Source organism: Anabas testudineus, chromosome 5 (genome assembly GCF_900324465.2).
Source record: "Anabas testudineus chromosome 5, fAnaTes1.2, whole genome shotgun sequence".
NCBI classification, from domain to species: Eukaryota; Metazoa; Chordata; class Actinopteri; order Anabantiformes; family Anabantidae; genus Anabas; species Anabas testudineus.
The window spans coordinates 21,553,464-21,571,715 of record NC_046614.1 but is presented as its reverse complement, the minus strand read 5'-3'; the positions used below and the strand labels follow the sequence as shown (position 1 = coordinate 21,571,715).

General features: G+C 38.7%; 1 protein-coding gene and 1 long non-coding RNA gene across 2 annotated transcripts; both read left to right on the top strand.

Annotated features, from left to right (window-relative positions):
• The first annotated feature begins 1,449 nt into the window (after positions 1–1,449).
• On the top strand, positions 1,450–3,489 carry LOC113153141. Its single transcript, XR_003297962.1, has 3 exons — positions 1,450–1,530; positions 3,032–3,120; positions 3,450–3,489. It is a non-coding gene; the product is annotated as an uncharacterized LOC113153141 (long non-coding RNA).
• A 1,511-nt stretch (positions 3,490–5,000) lies between these two features.
• Positions 5,001–17,061, top strand: cept1b (choline/ethanolamine phosphotransferase 1b). Its single transcript, XM_026348782.1, has 10 exons — positions 5,001–5,176; positions 7,332–7,576; positions 7,904–8,078; positions 9,194–9,341; positions 9,434–9,575; positions 11,240–11,324; positions 11,647–11,778; positions 12,620–12,778; positions 13,328–13,453; positions 14,667–17,061. Exons 2-10 carry the CDS (start codon positions 7,386–7,388, stop codon positions 14,787–14,789), a joined length of 1,281 nt encoding a protein of 426 aa, XP_026204567.1. The 5' UTR covers positions 5,001–5,176; positions 7,332–7,385; the 3' UTR covers positions 14,790–17,061.
• The last annotated feature ends 1,191 nt before the right edge of the window (positions 17,062–18,252 follow it).

Here is an 18,252-nt window from a genome sequence, read left to right as displayed (position 1 = left end):
AGCAGGACTCCGCTGCTCAGTGCAACGCTGACACCGTGTGGTTACAGACGGCTTTACACCTGATTTACCAATCTCAGCTCTTCATAAATGACGCGGTTGTCATTAGTGATAAAGAACATTTCAGTCAGTTACAAAAAGCCAATGACACTAAATGCTGTAGGGATTGTATCACAATAATCCTTAGATCATTAAGTCGCCCAGACGGACTCTGCTGCTTCTCATGTCACAGATTCAGACTATTGAAAAGTCTGATAGTTTATTGATTTATATAAATAAGAGGCTTCTTCTTTCAATGTGACGATGACAGAAGTGACACTGATCTTTATTGAGCTTTACTCTAATGTAACTTAAAAAAATCTGCCTGTTGCATAATTTGGCCTCAACACATAAAAAACCCAGAATCATACATGCAGAACTGTGTTAGCTGACGATTGAGAAATCATAGTTTGTCTACTCTGAATGCACTTCATGCACTTCCTCTAAACATCTCTGTTGTACAGCAGTTTGAAACATAATGTACAGACCTGAATTTCATCTGTGAAGCAAAACCTGAATGCGACCAAACCTGTAACAGATTTGCTCCTCGGCTTCGTGCTGTGAAAAAATGTTTCTGCTGATGAGTTTCTTCTCTTTTCGCCTCTCTGTCCATTTCCATTGTCTTTGAATTTCTTCACACTATCACACTATCATTTACTCCTTAATGGAATAAATCACTTCTCCTCGCTCCATCTCTCCGCCCACGGGCCTCTGATGGCGGCCTACATTTCTCACTAAGGGAAACTCATCCTGGAAGGTGTTGTCAAGACAACTGCGTTTCTAACGGTGACTGCGGTGGCACAGCGGGTTCATTAGTGCTGGGGGCTGGTGTGGTGGTTGCAATGTCAAGGACCTGGAGAAGAGCTCCAGGCGACAAGCATCTTAACTACATACAGACTGTGTTTAGAAAAGTTTAAACCTGAACTGACAGACAGATTGCTGACGTTCAGTTCATCCACTGACTCATTCCTTGTGTGTCTGCATCCTCAACATCAATGAAACCATTCAGCCCCATTTCCCTAAATTCCTCTTTGTCAGATGCTTGAATCTCTCCAAAAGGAACGGGGTTGGATTAGACCAGAAAATAGAAAAATCATAATCCCTCAATTGAATTTCTTCCTCCTTTTCAAAACACCTGATTATATAAAGCGTGTGTAAACCTCCTCCACTGCCACACTGAGGTGCAGGAAGCGACTGTACGAACACAAATAACTGTTTACACAAATAAATGTTTGATATTTTTTCTCCACAGACACAAAATCACATGTCAGAGAGACGACGTTTGTGCTGACGTTTGTTTTATTAGCAAATCAAAAGATCCACTTTTAATTTGTTGTGAAGCCTGTGGGACGTCTGAATAACGTGTGTGTGTGTGTGTGTGTGTGTGTGTGTGTGTGTGTGTGTGTGTGAGCATTATAAAAGGTCTGGAGGTCGAACCTGAAGTCAGTTTAGTGTCTAATCACTGGAGGAGCTCCTGTCGCCAACAGGGACAATGTAAGTACCTTTTAGAGTGTTTCTACCTCTGGACAGCTAAATTCAGGATTTTCCTTTTACTTTCAGAGAGTTTGTAGTTGAGTCTTTATTTTTGATTTCGTAAAACTTATTTAATCTATGTTTTCTTCTTCTTGTCTCTTACTTCTGCAGAAGTTGTGAAAAACTCTAAAATCTTGATTTGAATGTTAAAACCAATCAGCTTTAACACCACCTGGTGTCTTTACACATGCTCAGCTCGGGATAAACGTACTGTTGGCTGCGATCGACAGGTGTCAGAACATGCCGTGTATCACAGACTGCTGTGTGTGTAGCTGCAGACTGGCCACCAGGTGGTTTTAATGTTTTGGCTGCTTTGTGTTCTGTTTAACTGCCTGGAACAGTATCTTTCAAGCAACAGAACAGATTCATGACAGAGTCACGTATAGACTCATAGATTCAATAAAAATCTAAAAGTGAATAATTTAATTGAATTTTTTTAGAATTGAGGAATTTCTATTTGTGAATTTTGTGAACTGACTGAGCCGGACGGGGCTTTATGCACATTTGGGAATCTTCACATGGGCGTTTTAACATTCAATAGTTTTTTTTCTACTTCAATTGAGGCACTTGTAAGTCTACATAACTTATTCTTGACATTTCGGAGTTGACTCCTCAGTGACTTATATCACCTTTCTTCATAAAAACCTGCAGAGATGATTAAATGTTTCTTCAGAGAACTGGAGAGAGCTGGAACACGAGCGTCCGATTGGCTGGAATGACTTGGCTTTTAACAGCAATGTCAGTTTTCAAGTTTTCAGTTCAATAGTTCAAATGACATTTTTAATATTAAACTTAGAATAATTTGGAATAGAATAGAATATTTCCATTGAAAAGCACAGAGTATGAGGCATTTAGAAAAGCATCAATGCAGAAAGACTGTTCTGTTCTGTGCACAGCCTGCCGTACAGTATATTTAGACCAGGTGTAAGGTGTAATTTGCACACAGGATTAAGGTGTTCTAACATTTCACTGAACTGTGAAAAGGCATCTTTTTTCCCTTTACTGGGCAAATTCCCAGCATGACTAAGGACAGAGAACGTCAAAACTGCTTATGACTCACTTCTGATACAACCTTTCAGATGCTTCTAAATCACTGAAAATCTGACTTTAGTCTTGACTGTATTAGAGGCAGAGGCAGGTCGGTGGTATTTTTATAGAAATTAGAGGATTTTATTCTGTGTTTTAATTTACAAACAGTAGTAGTTTGGTTGATTGCAGTATTTTTTGATGTAGTACATAGTTACTCTTGGTTTTCTGCCTTTATTTAGCTGCTTAACAGTCAAATTATGTTTATTATTGGTAAGTAATGGACCACACAGAGCTTTTGCAGAGATAAAATGAAAAGATCGATTATGAAATATGCACCATACTGTGTCACAGTTTATTTTATCTTTTATATATATATATAACAACATTCAGCCATCACATGTTGTGTCAAGTGTTTCTAACTGTTTCGTTTCAGAAAATGCAGATGTCCCACAAACCTGTGCAGTGGCTCGCTGTCATGCTTCTTGTCCTCTGTACAACTGGTCATTGTCAACAGAATGAGAGGTCAGGGCTTCTTTCTTTATCTCAGCACTTTTTGATTTATAAAAGCATCATCAACAAAGTCCTGAGGTTTTCTCCCTGATTGAGTTTTTCAATGAAATGTGAAAACAAATGTGATTTTTAGGAACTCTCTGAGGGGTAGTGAAGAAATATTCTTATTTTTTAATTCAGATGCTGATTAAATGTCCCTCCAGCCCTTTTTTGCTCGCTTGCATGTGTTTTGATAAGTTGTATGTGGATAAAATGTCCAAGTGTTGACTGAATTAAGATATGAATTATGTAGTGATGTGAACTGAGGGATCCTCCTCGTTCTCTTCTCCACCTTCCTGCAGTCGCAGAGCTGTGACTGAGCACCAGCTGATGCACGACCGGGGCAGAAACATCCAGAGTCTCAAAAGGCTCATCTGGCTGTCCAGCGCCATCGAGGGTCTCCACACTGCCCAGACTCGCGCCGCTGCATTTAACCCCACAAAGATCCTGAACCTGGCTCTGAATCCAGCTGCTGAGACCCCCCAACCAGTCCGGGTGCAGAGCCTCCTGAGAGATTTCTTTAACCCCTACCTGACTCAGCTGCCGGACAGAGAGCCGTGACATCGCACTGATGCACAACCGTGAAGCTACTGTACATAAAAAGCAATTCATTATGTGGATTCTTTGAAGAATAAAACAGCTAAAGCACAGCGACAGAATCATCTATAGTGGCACTCAACATTCAGCTGCAGAGTTTAAAAGCAGATTAAAGTAGTTGGATCATTTCTTCATGCTGCTCGAAGGCAGTTTGTCGACAGGCAGGGCCATAGAAACATCTATTTTCAAATGTACGATGAATGATCGAACCAAAAAAATAAACAATGTTTTTAAGCTTGTGGATGATTAATCCATTTTTATACATTCCCACTTTTTAACAAAGCTGTTTAAAGCCCACTGTCGATTGTTTAAACAATATACAAACCTGCTGCCACGAAACTCGCAGCTGAGAGCTCAATTTTGTTGAACTCTGACCTGCAAATATACACAACCAGATTGTAGAATCGCTGAGGATATGTTGGGAAACAGAGCTCATTATTGACTCTACCATAGTGGATTAAGACCAGCAAATATATTCACAACAAAACAGAAATCTTAGTATCACAGATTCTGTCCACAAAGACACCACAGGAGACGTCTGTATGTATATGGCTGCAACTGGAGCAATAACGAGGAATATATTGTATAAAATAATAATGTATGTATAAATAATTATATATATGGAAAATGTCTGAACCTCTGTGTTTGATGCAAAAGAGAGGAGGAAGGTTATGCATAGGAGTAATGTGTGTGTGTGATAAATAATTTATCACCATTGGATTTTATGCAACTTTATGCAGCTGTCAGCATTTCTAGAAATGCGTAGTATAGTCTGTGGCTGTTCTTCAATCTACAGCACAGTACTGAATATTTCAATGAGCAGTAATTAAATTGCCTCTCTTAGAATTTAAAACACTGCATGACAATGAGCATGCCCATTTCAGTGTATTAAGTACAGTAAGAGTGTTTTCTTAAAAGAAGAATGCAGAATCTGACAAAAATAATAAGTGATAAATAATAAATATGTGAGGCTCATAAACTAGAGGAAAATCACATACTGTAACTTTTAGGGCATAAGACTTTTAAGAAAAGGCAATTTTCTCTGTACTTATACCTCCAACATCTACTGGATGTATTAGAATAATCTCTTTATCCCGTGGAGAACAGAAATGTGCACTGAAGAGTCTAAACTACCCGAAATATGAGAGGATGAAGCTGTGGAGGGCTGCTGCTGGTGCCTGACAGACCAAAGTCAGGGTACAAAGTCCTTTATCAACCAGCCAGCCTCGCGAGATTTCATTGATGGCTAACGTGAACTAGCTTCCCGTGTCAACCACAGTGACACCGGTCGTGGTGATCCACCTACAGCTGCAAACGCTATTCCAATAAAGGGGTCATCGAAAACTCTCCACCCTTAGAGAGGTGCTGTCTGTCTGGTTGGAGCTTCCACATTCTCGGGCTGTCCGTGGCTTTTTGCACTTTCGTCGGCCAGGTTAGTCGGTGTAACATCCGTCAGTTCAGCAGCTCGCTAACTGCACATATGTTAGCTAGTCGGGCTAGCTCAAGCTAGCTGCAGTCATCTCGGGAGGTGTCAGTCGTATAGACCGACTTAACTAATATATGAAATAGGCAGTGATATGTTCAACAGTGACAGTATGAAGGATTGTTAACAAGCTAACTGTAAATCTGCATTTTTTAAAATCTCACGCTCTAACTTAGCTAACGATACGATACTACCAGCCCGGCTAATGCTAATGTCAGCACCAGCAGCACTGGTGGGTAACTGCTAAGTGTGCTACGCAGTGTTAGCAACCCGTCCTGAGACAGTGTGTTTGTTGGAGTTTGGAGCTTGTCAGTAGCTCGTGTTTTGCTGATAGTCACAAGAAAAACTTTACAAACACAGGCACGGTCCGACAAGTCAAGACAAGTTGTTTCTAAATGATCTATTTTGATAGTCCTAACTAGCTTTACAGGGTTAAAGTTAGCTAGGTTAGGTGAATGAAGATTTCCTTGGTACTGTGTTGGTGCACTTACCAGAAATGTCCGGTGCTACATTTGTTTGCTAGTAGAATAGACGTGATCTAATCAGCCAAACACAATAAAGAACACGTCTCACATTTCAGTGCAGAGTTTGGTCAAGTTGGTGCCTGAGGTCAGAAGGACTGATCACTTCATCAATAACACATAGTCCAGTCTGTTAGTGACACGTCTACGAGAGCCAGAGCATCTCAGCTCTTGAAAATCACGTTAGGATACAGCATGTATAATGTTAGTTAAATAAAGAGGGATTGTTTCAGAGGTCGGTTTTGTTAATTTTGAATTTTCACCATCAGGCCTGTAACTGTAACACTTACAACTTGGTTTCTCATAATAGACATATTTTTTATTACACTATATAATGGGTTAATCCAACCATCCATTTTCTGGGTCCAACATACTTATTATGAATTACCACTGCTGCTGAGAACTGTAAAACGTGATATAATAATACGGAGTAGTTCTGTTCCATATAGTATCTACTGGTTTTCCATATGGTTTCATCCTTTGGACAGTGTGACCATAAAAAAAGTATACGTGCATTTCTTGCACACTGGTGTCCTCATGACTTGTCTTAACATGTTTAGAATCTCAGGATATGACATGAACACCAGTAATCTAGTTATTAATTCTTGGCATGAGTGTCTGTGATGTCTTCATATCCCACGCAGTAACTTCCATCTCTGTTTCGGTTTGCAACTGCGATACTACCAGTGCCATACTACTGGCAGTATTGCAAGTATATGACTTTCATTTACGGATGTCCTGACCGCATTTTATAATCCACTGTTTATTTTCATTGTTTATACAACTCTCAGTAAAAGCTCGCCCTATTAACATGGCAGTCATATGCAGAAGAATATCTGTGCATTATACATTACTTGCACAGCTTTTGTTTTGATACTTAAAACATACTAAAGCATTTTTATCATTAGTTGAAGTTTCCATGAAGACTTGAAGACGCACCGTCTTCAACTTAACCATTAACAAAGTGCTGTATTCTTTCTGGTCAGTAACTGCACTTTAGAGCTGTTGTTGCTTCTTCTTATCTTAAGCCGCTCGTCTTACTGACCCTCACTGTCACTAATGAATCATTCATTTAAACAGCTGTTTAAAGTTGTTTTGTTGCTTATTGGGTCACTCCTTCATGTCGCTGTGCAGTTAGCGCTTTAATACCACAGGTACCCAGTCAAGGTTAATGACATACTTAATGCAAAAATTGGAATCTACACAATAAATGATGAGCTCAGCTGGTAGTACTAGGTACTTTCATAATCAGATAATATATAATATAATAAAGCATTTAACTTTTTACAATAACTTATCTAATAATGAGAAAAATACAAAATTGTAGGACAGATTGTGATAAGTGAATAAATAATTAGTAACTAGTTTTTATTATTACTTTGCCACATTAGTCAAAACACCATACGAGTGCAGCCTCTCCAATTTGACAATTCACTGCTTTTCTGTTTAGTGTGTAATGTATAATAAAGCTTTATTTATACTTTAATATATTAGCACAGGACTGGATTGAGATGTTGGTTTCTTAGTCCTAGGTATTGTTCACCTCACCCATTCCTGCTGTGAATCTTTAACTCCTCCATCAGGACAGTGGCAGAGCCAGAGGCATCGGGGTCTACACAAGAAGGAGGCAGGGCTCCATGAGCATGACGGGGCAGCAGCAAGGGGGAGGCCTGCGTTCTCGCCGAGGCCCTGGCCGGGAAAAGGAGCCTGGGCAGGGCATGGGCATGGAGGCAACCTGCTGGCTGGCCCCTGGAGTGCTACGCAGGCTGATCGAGTTGCCTTCACCCCCTCTGTCTAGACACCAGCTGAAGAGATTAGAAGAGCACAGGTATGACTCATTACTGCCCCACTAACTTATAATTTGTATAAATAAAATTCAGGCATGAGTGACGGATTCATTCTTGTGTTTGTCGTCTACACAATTTGATGAAAGCCATGATTGGACCAAACATTAAACATATCATAAACAGAACTTGTTTTAATCAAATAAGAAAGTGCAGTTGCTTTCGGAGTCTTTAAGCTGTGGCTCGGTCTAGCTAATGCGTGATCTAAGTTTACAAAACTTAGATCTGCTACCTATTAGCTTAATAGGTAGCAGGTAAAAATCCTGGGTAAAGTCATCAAGTCTTCTCCTGGCTGTTGTCTGTCCCTGCAGGTACAGCAGTGCTGGGCGCTCCTTGCTGGAGCCTTTGATGCAGCGTTATTGGGAGTGGTTGGTGGCACGAGTTCCTTCGTGGATTGCCCCCAACCTTATCACCATCATCGGCCTGGCCACCAATGTCTTCACCACCCTCGTCCTTGTCTACTACTGCCCAACTGCCACTGAACAGGTCAGTCATGGTTCTGAAACTAGAGTTATAACTTATAAATAGTGTCAATGAGAGATAAAGGCATCTAAAATATTAAAAGGGTAAGTTCAGCCAAAACAAAAATAAATCTCCATGCTTGTTTCAGACTGTTAGGTTTTTAAAGTGTTGCACTGATTTGTTTTATCAACCCAATAACATATTGATTAGCATCAGTTCAGTTGTGGAGCTAAAAGCATCAGCAACATCCTGGTAACCCTGGATAATCATAATGTTACATGAATAACTGATAACAACTTTCCAAGGAACTACCTAGAAAATGTCGCCATTAAACATGTTTTTTAGTTTTTAGTCTTATATGATAATATGTGGACAGTGTGCAAACTGAACACGTCTCTCAGGGCCTTAAAAACCTCAGCATGAAATTTAATTTCTCAATGGTTACGCTGATTATATTCTAGTATTTATCGATACAGTGAAGTTCATTTGTTTAAAGATGAACAGGAAGCTGGATTTAATGTTTTTCACCATTTAGTCAGTGTATTCTATGTGAAGCACTTTGTAACACATTTAAAAAAAAGTGCTCTATAAATAAATGTATTAATAATAATTTGCTGGTTATTTATTTTATTAAAATGTCAGTTGTCTAAGACAACTTGTCATAACATTGTTGTTCTAGAAACTAAAACCCAAAGATGTTTAGTTTATTGCTAAGTAAGACTTGGAAAGGCAGAACCAAATTTTCTACCTTCACATTCTGTGTGTACCACACTGTTGGTGTTTGTTGGCAGTATCTTATTATTATCTCATGTATTTGGCACAGACTGGTTTGTACTGCCCAGCAGCCGGCTCTGGCCATATTTGATTATGGTGGTATACTTTTTATTTTATTTTTTTAATGTGATGCTTTTCGTTGCCATAAATGGTAGTAAACTTTATATCTATGGGTTAGTGACTGTTCAGATGAGATATTTACAGATGTAACCTTGAGCTGTGGGAAGGATAAACACCATTTTTTAAAAACTTATATAGACCAAATGATTAATTTCTTGATAAATAATGAAAGTATTGGTATCTCCTGATGTGTATTTATCTGACAGTTTCTAAAACTTGTTCCACATTCATGTATTTTGTTGTAGGCTCCTCTCTGGGCGTACCTGTTGTGTGCCGTGGGACTGTTTATCTACCAATCACTGGATGCCATCGACGGGAAGCAGGCTAGACGCACCAATAGCAGCTCTCCCCTGGGCGAGCTGTTTGACCACGGCTGTGACTCCCTCTCCACCGGTTAGTTTTTTTCCTGTTTAACTTGGCTCCACTTAGTCTCAGTAAATTTAAAGTACTGTTAACAGGGTCTGTGTTGTGCCTTTTTCGTGCAGTGTTTGTTGTGTTGGGCACCAGTATAGCAGTGCAATTGGGCACCAACCCCGACTGGATGTTCTTCTGCTGCTTCGCCGGGATGTTTATGTTCTACTGTGCCCACTGGCAAACATATGTGTCTGGAACGCTGCGGTTTGGCATGTGAGTCAACGAAAGCTGCTCATTTCTTTCTTTTGTAATTCCAGTCATCTACCTATGAGGTCCCAGGAGTTACTTTATATCTGCTTCAGACACACTGTTCTTACAGTCAGCACAGTTACACCCAACATTTTATTTTCATGGTTTCTTTGTGATTGATTACTGTATTAAGATGAACAGTTATGTCCCCCCCCAGTTTGATTTAGTTATTCTTCTACATACAGTATGTGCTCCTCTTCAGCCTCAAAGTGGATACTCTGTGAATGCTGTTTGCTCATCTCCACTCCTTTGGTTTAATTTTCTTTGGCTCAAGAGTTGAAGAAAATTTACAATGAGGGTGAAATTTACCTGTAAACTTTATGGTAACTAGTGGAAAAACCAACAAACTTTTACTACTATTCTCTTTTTATTGGCTGTTCTTCATTTGGTGGTGCCAGTCCCTTTCTTTATGGTCCAGTAAATAAGACATTTACAGTGTTTAACATTCAAAAAGTCAAACCAGTGACACCTGCAAGTTCTGCAAAATACAAGCTAGAAGCATGAGGTGCTGGGAACAAGTACTCTGATGCAGTTAAAAGGACGTTTTATCACCTCCAGCACAATACTGGATTAAGTCTGAAACACATCCAGGTGATCAGAATGTGCTGCAGATGGTTTTAGGTCTCTGGAAGTTCACTGAATAAAAAGAAAAGAGCATTTATCAGATCTGAAAATCCATTTTTATTATTTATATAGTTCATAGCTTTGAGGAAATAATTGGAAAGTCAGAGCTGGAGTAAATGTGGATGTATTCTGTGTGTAGATTTGACATAACAGAGGTGCAGATCTCTCTAGCAGGATTACAGATGCTCACAGCCACTGTGGGTCCCTGCCTGTGGAACATGATGGTAAATCTCCTGGCTGCTGCTGCATGGCTCACTGTCGTCTGCTTCCACAATGACCACGGTGATTCCTCCAGGGTCTCTTAGGGAGAATTTAAATCCATTCGACTCAGTGCAGTTAGTAAAACATGGCTCTGCAGTAAAATCACCAATGGAAGAAAACGGTCAGCAAAATGCGTGATCCAAACATACCACAGTTGTTTTTTAATTTACTTGATATGGCTTTAATAAATTGGAATGGTGCACACGCAAGTATGAATAAAAGTTGCGTCTTTGCAGCTTAGTACTAAATTACTCTACCAAGAAAAACATGGTTAACAAAACCAAATGGTTGGTAAGATCCTGTGGAAATCTGAAATAGCTAGGTCACTCCCCCAATCGTCATTTTGCTGCAGGGAGCTGAGGCAGTCTTCTACTAATTTCTGATGTTTTATAGTTTAGTTTGTATTTTGCTGGCTGCCTTAGAGAATAAACCTCTCTGAAAGTTTAGAAGTACAGTTAAACATTTTAATTGCTTAGTTTATTGTAGGGAGTGAAAGCAGACTGGCACCAAAGTTAAAAAACACACCTAATGACAACTTGTGGAACATTGAACCCCTGTGCAGAAAATTGTCTTTTTGTATAAAGAGCCAGTGGAATGATACTCATGGCATCTTTAAGGTAGCAGAAGAACAAGAACAGTTTCAGTACGAGCGGTGTGTTGTGGAAGAAGGCCGTAGGATGACTGTGTGCTGGTAGCCTTCACTAATCCTCACTCTAAACTCTCTGCTTTCTCCTCCCACTCAGCATTGATGTGACTGAGGTGCAAATCTTCATAATAATCATGTATTTGCTGGCCGCCGTGGGAGGATCTGCTTTTTGGCAGTCACTGGTAATTGTGATTGGTTCTAATTCCTACAGGTTAAGGATTAATGAGAATGATGCCATAATTATGCAGCAATGTTTAGTTAATATAATTATAGAGCTGCTTCTTGTTTTGACTGTTTACTGTAATAGTAATCAGAAATAAAAGGCTGTTGCTTCTAATATTCCCTAACATTAATCATGATGCTTTTATTGTGGACGTAAAGACGAATGTACTCACAGTTTAGACATAGCTGGAAAAATGTCCGTATGATCAACACGTCTTGACGTTAACATCTGTTTTCTGCTATTGTTTCTTAATTTTAGTGTTTTAATGTCTCTGTTCCCAGATTCCGGTCCTAAATATCCAGATGAAAATGGTTCCTGCCATCTGCACGCTTTTAGGAGCCATCTTCTCCTGCACCAATTACTTCAGAGTTATTTTTACAGGGGGTGTGGGCAAAAATGGATCCACAATAGCAGTAAGTCTTGAAACTTCAGTGCCTCTCCTGATAACTAAGTCATTTCTCCCATGCCCCAAAATGTGAGAGGGTGGAAATAGTTTCATCGGAGAAAAGTCAGTTTTGACTGTTCTGTTCTTCACAGAAACATCATTGTGAGAGTGGACTGAAGGACTGAGTGCTTATAGGAAGACGAGAACCTATTTCTGTGCTTTAAACAGCACGAATGTAACATCCAGAATGAGACTACTCATTTAGTAGGCAACCATTTGCCTTAGCACTAGCATTAGCCTTACCTTTGCCTCTCTGCAGTAATTTAACTTGTGTGCAGAAAGTCACTTATTTAGTATGAAGCTGTGTCGTCTTTTCTCTCCTGCACTCTCTATGAAGCTCAGGCAGATTTTTCAAAAATGTCCACCTCTTTTATTGGTTTGAAAATCCAGGTTTTGCACCACTAATATGAATTTTTACTTTGTGAGTTTGTGCTAGCAGTTTGAGAGTGCAGACTTTAACTTTTCTACACTGGAATGGAAACATTTGTACTTTTCCAAATGGTAGAAAAGGTTTAATATATTTTCCGGTCTCTCTGGGATTTTATAAGTTGGAGAAACAGCAAATACGTAAAACTCAACAACTATGTGCGACCTGTTTTTGCCACAGTATAATTGTGATTGTCACTTGCGCTCATTTGTACGGTTCCAATTATTTTTCTTGTTAGAAATAATAAATAAGAATGATTCAATTTTCCTGCTCCGATTGTCAGTGCTGTGAAGGTAAAGCCACTTAAATCACAGCAGCTGTTCTGTACATTTCTATGTTAGTAGCATTAACCTTTTTGTTTCTTTGTTATCTCTGTCTTCAGGGAACGAGCGTCCTCTCACCAGTCTTTCATATTGGCACAGTTATAACTTTGGCGATGATGATATACAAGAAGTCTGCTGTCCGGCTCTTTGAGAAACATCCGTGTCTTTATATCTTGGCGTTCGGCTTCGTCTCAGCAAAAATCACCAATAAATTAGTTGTAAGTCAGACATACTTTTTTTATAAGAGGGAGTTCGATAAAAGCTGTTAAGTTGATAATAATAGGTTGTCATGGAGTGAAATCATGATTCACCTGTATGCTATGTTTAGGCAAAAGGCACATGAACAAAAAATTTATTTTAACTTTGGTTAGAAGATGTAGACTTTTGGATAATTATATCCAAAAGAGAGGTGATATGCGATTGTTGACAAAGTTAACAAGAAGCTAGTGAAGCATCTTTGAACTGGTTTGCATTTTTATGTTGTGTGTGCAATTTGAACTCAACATAACATTTGATCTCCTGCTGTTGCCACATTAGCATGCATTTAAGCTGATTTAGTTGCCAGTACAACAAAGGTTATTGGGAAGGAGTCTTGGTGGTCATCACAGCATTATCAGAAACGCTAAATACACTAAATGTGAAATTCATAAATATAAAAAACGGTTAAAGGATACACATTTTCATTTGAAAGATGAAAACATCCTCAGATCTTTAGTTAGGGCACAATTTTAACATGTTTAATGTTGTCTGTGTGTTTCTGTCCACAGGTAGCACATATGACAAAAAGTGAGATGCATCTCCACGATTTAGCCTTTCTGGGACCAGGACTTCTGTTCCTGGATCAGTATTTCAATAGTTTTATTGATGAGTACCTGGTGCTGTGGATTGCTTTGGTAAGTACTCGGATAACGCTGGTTTTAGACTAATGTATTCTGTTGTAGTTCAGTGTATGTCGTTGTGTAGCTGCTGCTTTATAATATTTGTGGGCACTGAGGCATCATGATTTTGCTAATCAGGTCAAGTCAAAATCAACATCTGTCCGATCACATTTCAGAATGTCAGTAAACATGCCAGGAGGGAAAAGAGGAAAGATATGGGTCATCTGTCCCTAACGTTTGTCCTAATATCTCTGCCTGCTTTCATGGTAGCATAATGATTAGTGCGTGTGCCACGGTTTTCTCCAGCTGGGGACTGTTTTTGCATGAGCTCTATTCTGTTCATGTTTCCTGCCTGCTTCTCTACTGTCAAGCTATCAGATAAAGGCAAAAATAGCAAAAGTATCTTTTACAAAATGCTGAGTAGAAGGGCAGAAAGATATTCAAAAAGGTTAAAGGAATGCAAAGTCAAAACTATCATTCAAGTGCTGAAATATATATTGAGTTAAATGGAATTGATATGTCAGTGCTTGAGTTTTCTACATTAGGATACGATGCTAACAAACTTTACCTTTATGCTTTGTAGCTTTCAGTAAACGTAAGAAATTTCAGCATTATTGAACAATTACTTTTTGCCCACTCTGCAACCTGACCACAACTTACCTTATGTAATGTTAAAGTGAAAACACCAGCATGATAAACTTTCCTCGTTACCCCCACCACAGACGTACGCCCACGCACACGTGCACTGCATCCCATCAGCAAAAACAAACTGGTAGCATCAGTGAAAAACCTTGATAGACCATTTTATACTGTGAAAAGAAAATAAAACACATTATCAAGGAATTCTGGGGAAAACAAAGCAAAATTACAGGACACATAAAAATGGAGACTGAGACACTAAATAAAAAGATTCAGATACCTAAACTTAAATATTAAAATAAGCAACAACAGTTAAATGTGTTCATGGTCAAAGTCTGTAAACTTGAACATTTCCATCCATCAAAAAGACAAATTCTTTGATAAAAATATTAAAAAAACATGTACTCTGTGCTAAAGTAGCTAAAGAAGAGAAATACCTAGAAGAAAATGTTGACTGTGAAATTAGGAGCCATTTTTCCTCCTCATCTTTTGTTTTCTTGGTTCCTGGTAGTAACAAACAGGCCTCCACAGTGTGTAGAGCTGTTGTTGTTCAGTATGAAAACAGTGACTGTTTGTTTCTCTCCCACAGATCATCTCCTTGTTTGACTTGGTGCGTTACTGTGTCAGTGTTTGCAACCAGATTGCCTGCCATCTTCACATTTCTGTTTTCAAAATCAAGCCTTGTTCAGTCCTCAGCTCCGCTCCTCACTGAGGACACGCCGGCCATTATTGACTCTGTCCCTTCCCGTTAGTCGCACTCATCTTTTCTTCCCTCTGTTTCATACGTAGAGAAACAGGGGACGATGTGATGTTAACGTATGTGCTTCTGCCAACTGAATGTGAGGACAAATAATATATTAAGATACGGGAGTATTATTGTCATTGTTTCTTTTTCACCGGTGCAGGATTTCATTTGTACCAGTTTCATCTTCTGCCCAGTAATAGGATTTCTCCTTCTGACAAACTCATCGTTACACAGAATATTTCAGGAGAGTACAGGTGCTACCCAGTATGTTCACGCAGAGAAACTTAAGTGTGTTTTAACTGTTTATGTGCAAGAAAATGTATAGGAAACGAATCAAAGTCTTTGCTTTTCATGATTATGATTTTTGTAATCTTTGCATAACTTTACCTTTTGCTATTGTAAATACCAAACTGTTACAGCGTCTGTGCTTCTGAATTACAACTCCTGCTTTGACACATTTATAAAACGTTCATGTATTAGTTTAACTTCATCTCCTGCCTCACAGTGCTACTGTTCTACATCAGCAAAGTGCAGTTTTGAAGGAAACATACTGATTTCTTTCTTTTTTTGCATATCGCAACTTTCTCAATGAACAAACCTGCAAATGTTTTTCTTTTAGTTTTTCTTCTGAAACCATGTTTAAAAAGAAAAAGAGGTACACAAGGGATTTGGGAGTTCAGGGAGGGATTTTTGTGTTCATCATGTGGTGTTATTGGCTTATTTACTAATCCTGACGTTGATTGTTTAATATGTATCATCGAGGTCCAGTTAGTAGCATTCAGAGCTTTGCAGCTCAAAGATCTGGGAGCTAGTAAGTGGACGTCTGAGGTCAAGGATGTTCTCCTGTTGTGCAAAATGAAAGGAGAACGATCCAAATGCTTAAAGTTGTCTGCTCGATTCAGTTTTAACTTTCTGTTGTCATGTTACAGATCACTCCACCTGCTGTCACTCCTCATCCCCCTTCTTTACTTGGTTTTATTTTATATTGTTAATTGTCAACAAATTCCATGAAAAGATCTAAATGAACAATGTTTTACTTCATCTCCTGACCAGCGTACAAATACACAGTTGCCTTTTTAAAATGCTGTAGTTTGTCTCTGATGATTTTAATAATTTCTGATCAACACTGGAGCCTTTATGACACAGATCAATTGGATAAATAGGAAGTAACAACAATGCTGTTTGTTTTTTTTAAGCCAGTGTCCTGGAAGTTTTCCTCATTTACTAGAATTTAGGAGGTATTCTGCTGTAAATTATAAGAAATACCTGCACATGTTGGTTCTAATTACAAGTGGAATGGAATAAATGTTAATTTCCACAAATATTAACTATATTAAAACTGATGTGACAGTCCTGAGATGTGATAATAATTAGTTTTGGAGGTGTTGATTTAACTGATCATTTTGAGGCTGTAGTTTTGAGCTGCACTGTTTTATACAGAGAAGAGCTTATTTAGTCATGATGTAAATGAGAATTAAATATAATAAACACTTACCAATATAAATTAGAAGTAGTTTAACAGCAGCTCAATTTGGAATTTATATCCAATCATGGATTTGTGCGTCCAGTAAACTGATAGATATAGTAACTCTCAAGTTAACTAACAGCAAAAGTTTAGGAAATGTTCCCTAAAAACTGTCTGGAAAACATGGTACCAGATAAATAAAGCAGTAGTAAGTCAATTCATTGTTGGTTGTAGACCTTTCATGGGATTTGCTGTCAATAACCACAGATATAAAGTATGACCAGACGTTAACCTGAACTACCTGATGCCATGACGGTTATTTATGTGATCACTCCTTACTGTGTCACTGGATGCTGCTACTTAACTGATTCACTGGTTTTCAAAGTGTCTGTTTCCCTCTCACGCAAACCTGCTGACGCAGAGCAGGTGTACATGGACTGAATGTGTAGGAGATGAAATCATGAGCATAAAAAAAAAACCTAAATGACGAGAATCAGATCAAACTTTTCCCCTGACAGTAAATAAAAACTTGTTCATTTGAAGTGTGGCTGCTGCTCGCTCTGCCTTCACATCCACCAACATGATGTTGTTACAGCACCTCACACTGAGTGGGTGTTTAATGCTGCAGCTCCTGAAGAGAACCCGACGTCTTTAACACCATCAGTTTCCTGCTTTTCTACATTGTGCCTGTTTTACTGATATGTTGTCGAGCAGTTCCAGCTGTAAATACAGTATTAAACCTCAACATCTGGTTTAAAATGTCAAGAAGCTACACATTGACGTATTGACTGATTCTTTTTTTGTATACAGAACAGTAATCTACAGTTATCTGAACAAAAATAATGTTCATTGATTCCTCATAGATAAGAAAGGGGTCACTTCATCCAAATCATAAAAAAATATTGTCCTCTAATGCCTTAAGATGAAATATCAGAGAAATACATGCTAAAAATATAATGACATTTATAAAATAAAGATATTCTAAAAAAGTCATTTGAGAATTTAGTCTTAATTTTCAGAAGATGAAATTTTACAGGAGAAATCGAGCAGTATTTCATTATAATGTAGTATAACAGTAATTATCTTAAACGGGAAAGCTTGAATTAAATTAATTTGAGGCTATAGACTTTTACAAATTAAATGGACTCAAATCACTCATTGCGCTGCCGCCTAGTGGTCAGGAGGAGTCACAACACCGATGTGTCTGATACGATTCATACTTATTAATTGGATCAGTTGGATAAATCAGTATTGATGTCATGGGGGCAGATTAGGGCTGGCAAAAGTTCAAATAACATGATTAGTGTCAGTTTTAATTTAATACTTAAATCACATCATTTTAATAACATGTATGGAGAGTGCTGTAGTTACTCACTCCGACCACTCGATGGCGCTGATAACCCACACATCAATTATTATTTAAAGCAGTATGAAAATGCTGCATTTAAAAATCTTGCCAACAGCAACTACTGGGTAATGTGTAATTAATTTAAACAATAACTCTGTTCTGCGGCCAAACATTAACTTTTAAATTACATTTAGTTCAGTTTCTTCTTCTGAACTGCACCACAACCATTCATATGATCAATATGATCACTAAGTTAAAACCAATCAGCTCCTCTCTGCGGTTCCATAGCCAACGACTACTCTAAATTAGTGCACGCTTAGTCTTTTTTTCTGCACAGGGTAAATTAAAATGATGCTGGTTTGGTGTTTGGGGGCAGCAGGACTCTCCGTACCTGAGTGTCTCCAGTGTGGATTCTCCAACAACACACTGCAGCTTCACTCCTGAGTCTCCTGGATATCTGCAGCTCAGGCCCGGCTCTCTAAGATGGGGGGTGCTGCATCTCAAAAGTGATACCACAAAAGCAGAACCTGCAAACACACACGAGACATTCGTGAGATAACGCGAAGACGCCGTTTGTATTTAGCAGTCTAAACGCTGCTATATATACAACCATACTA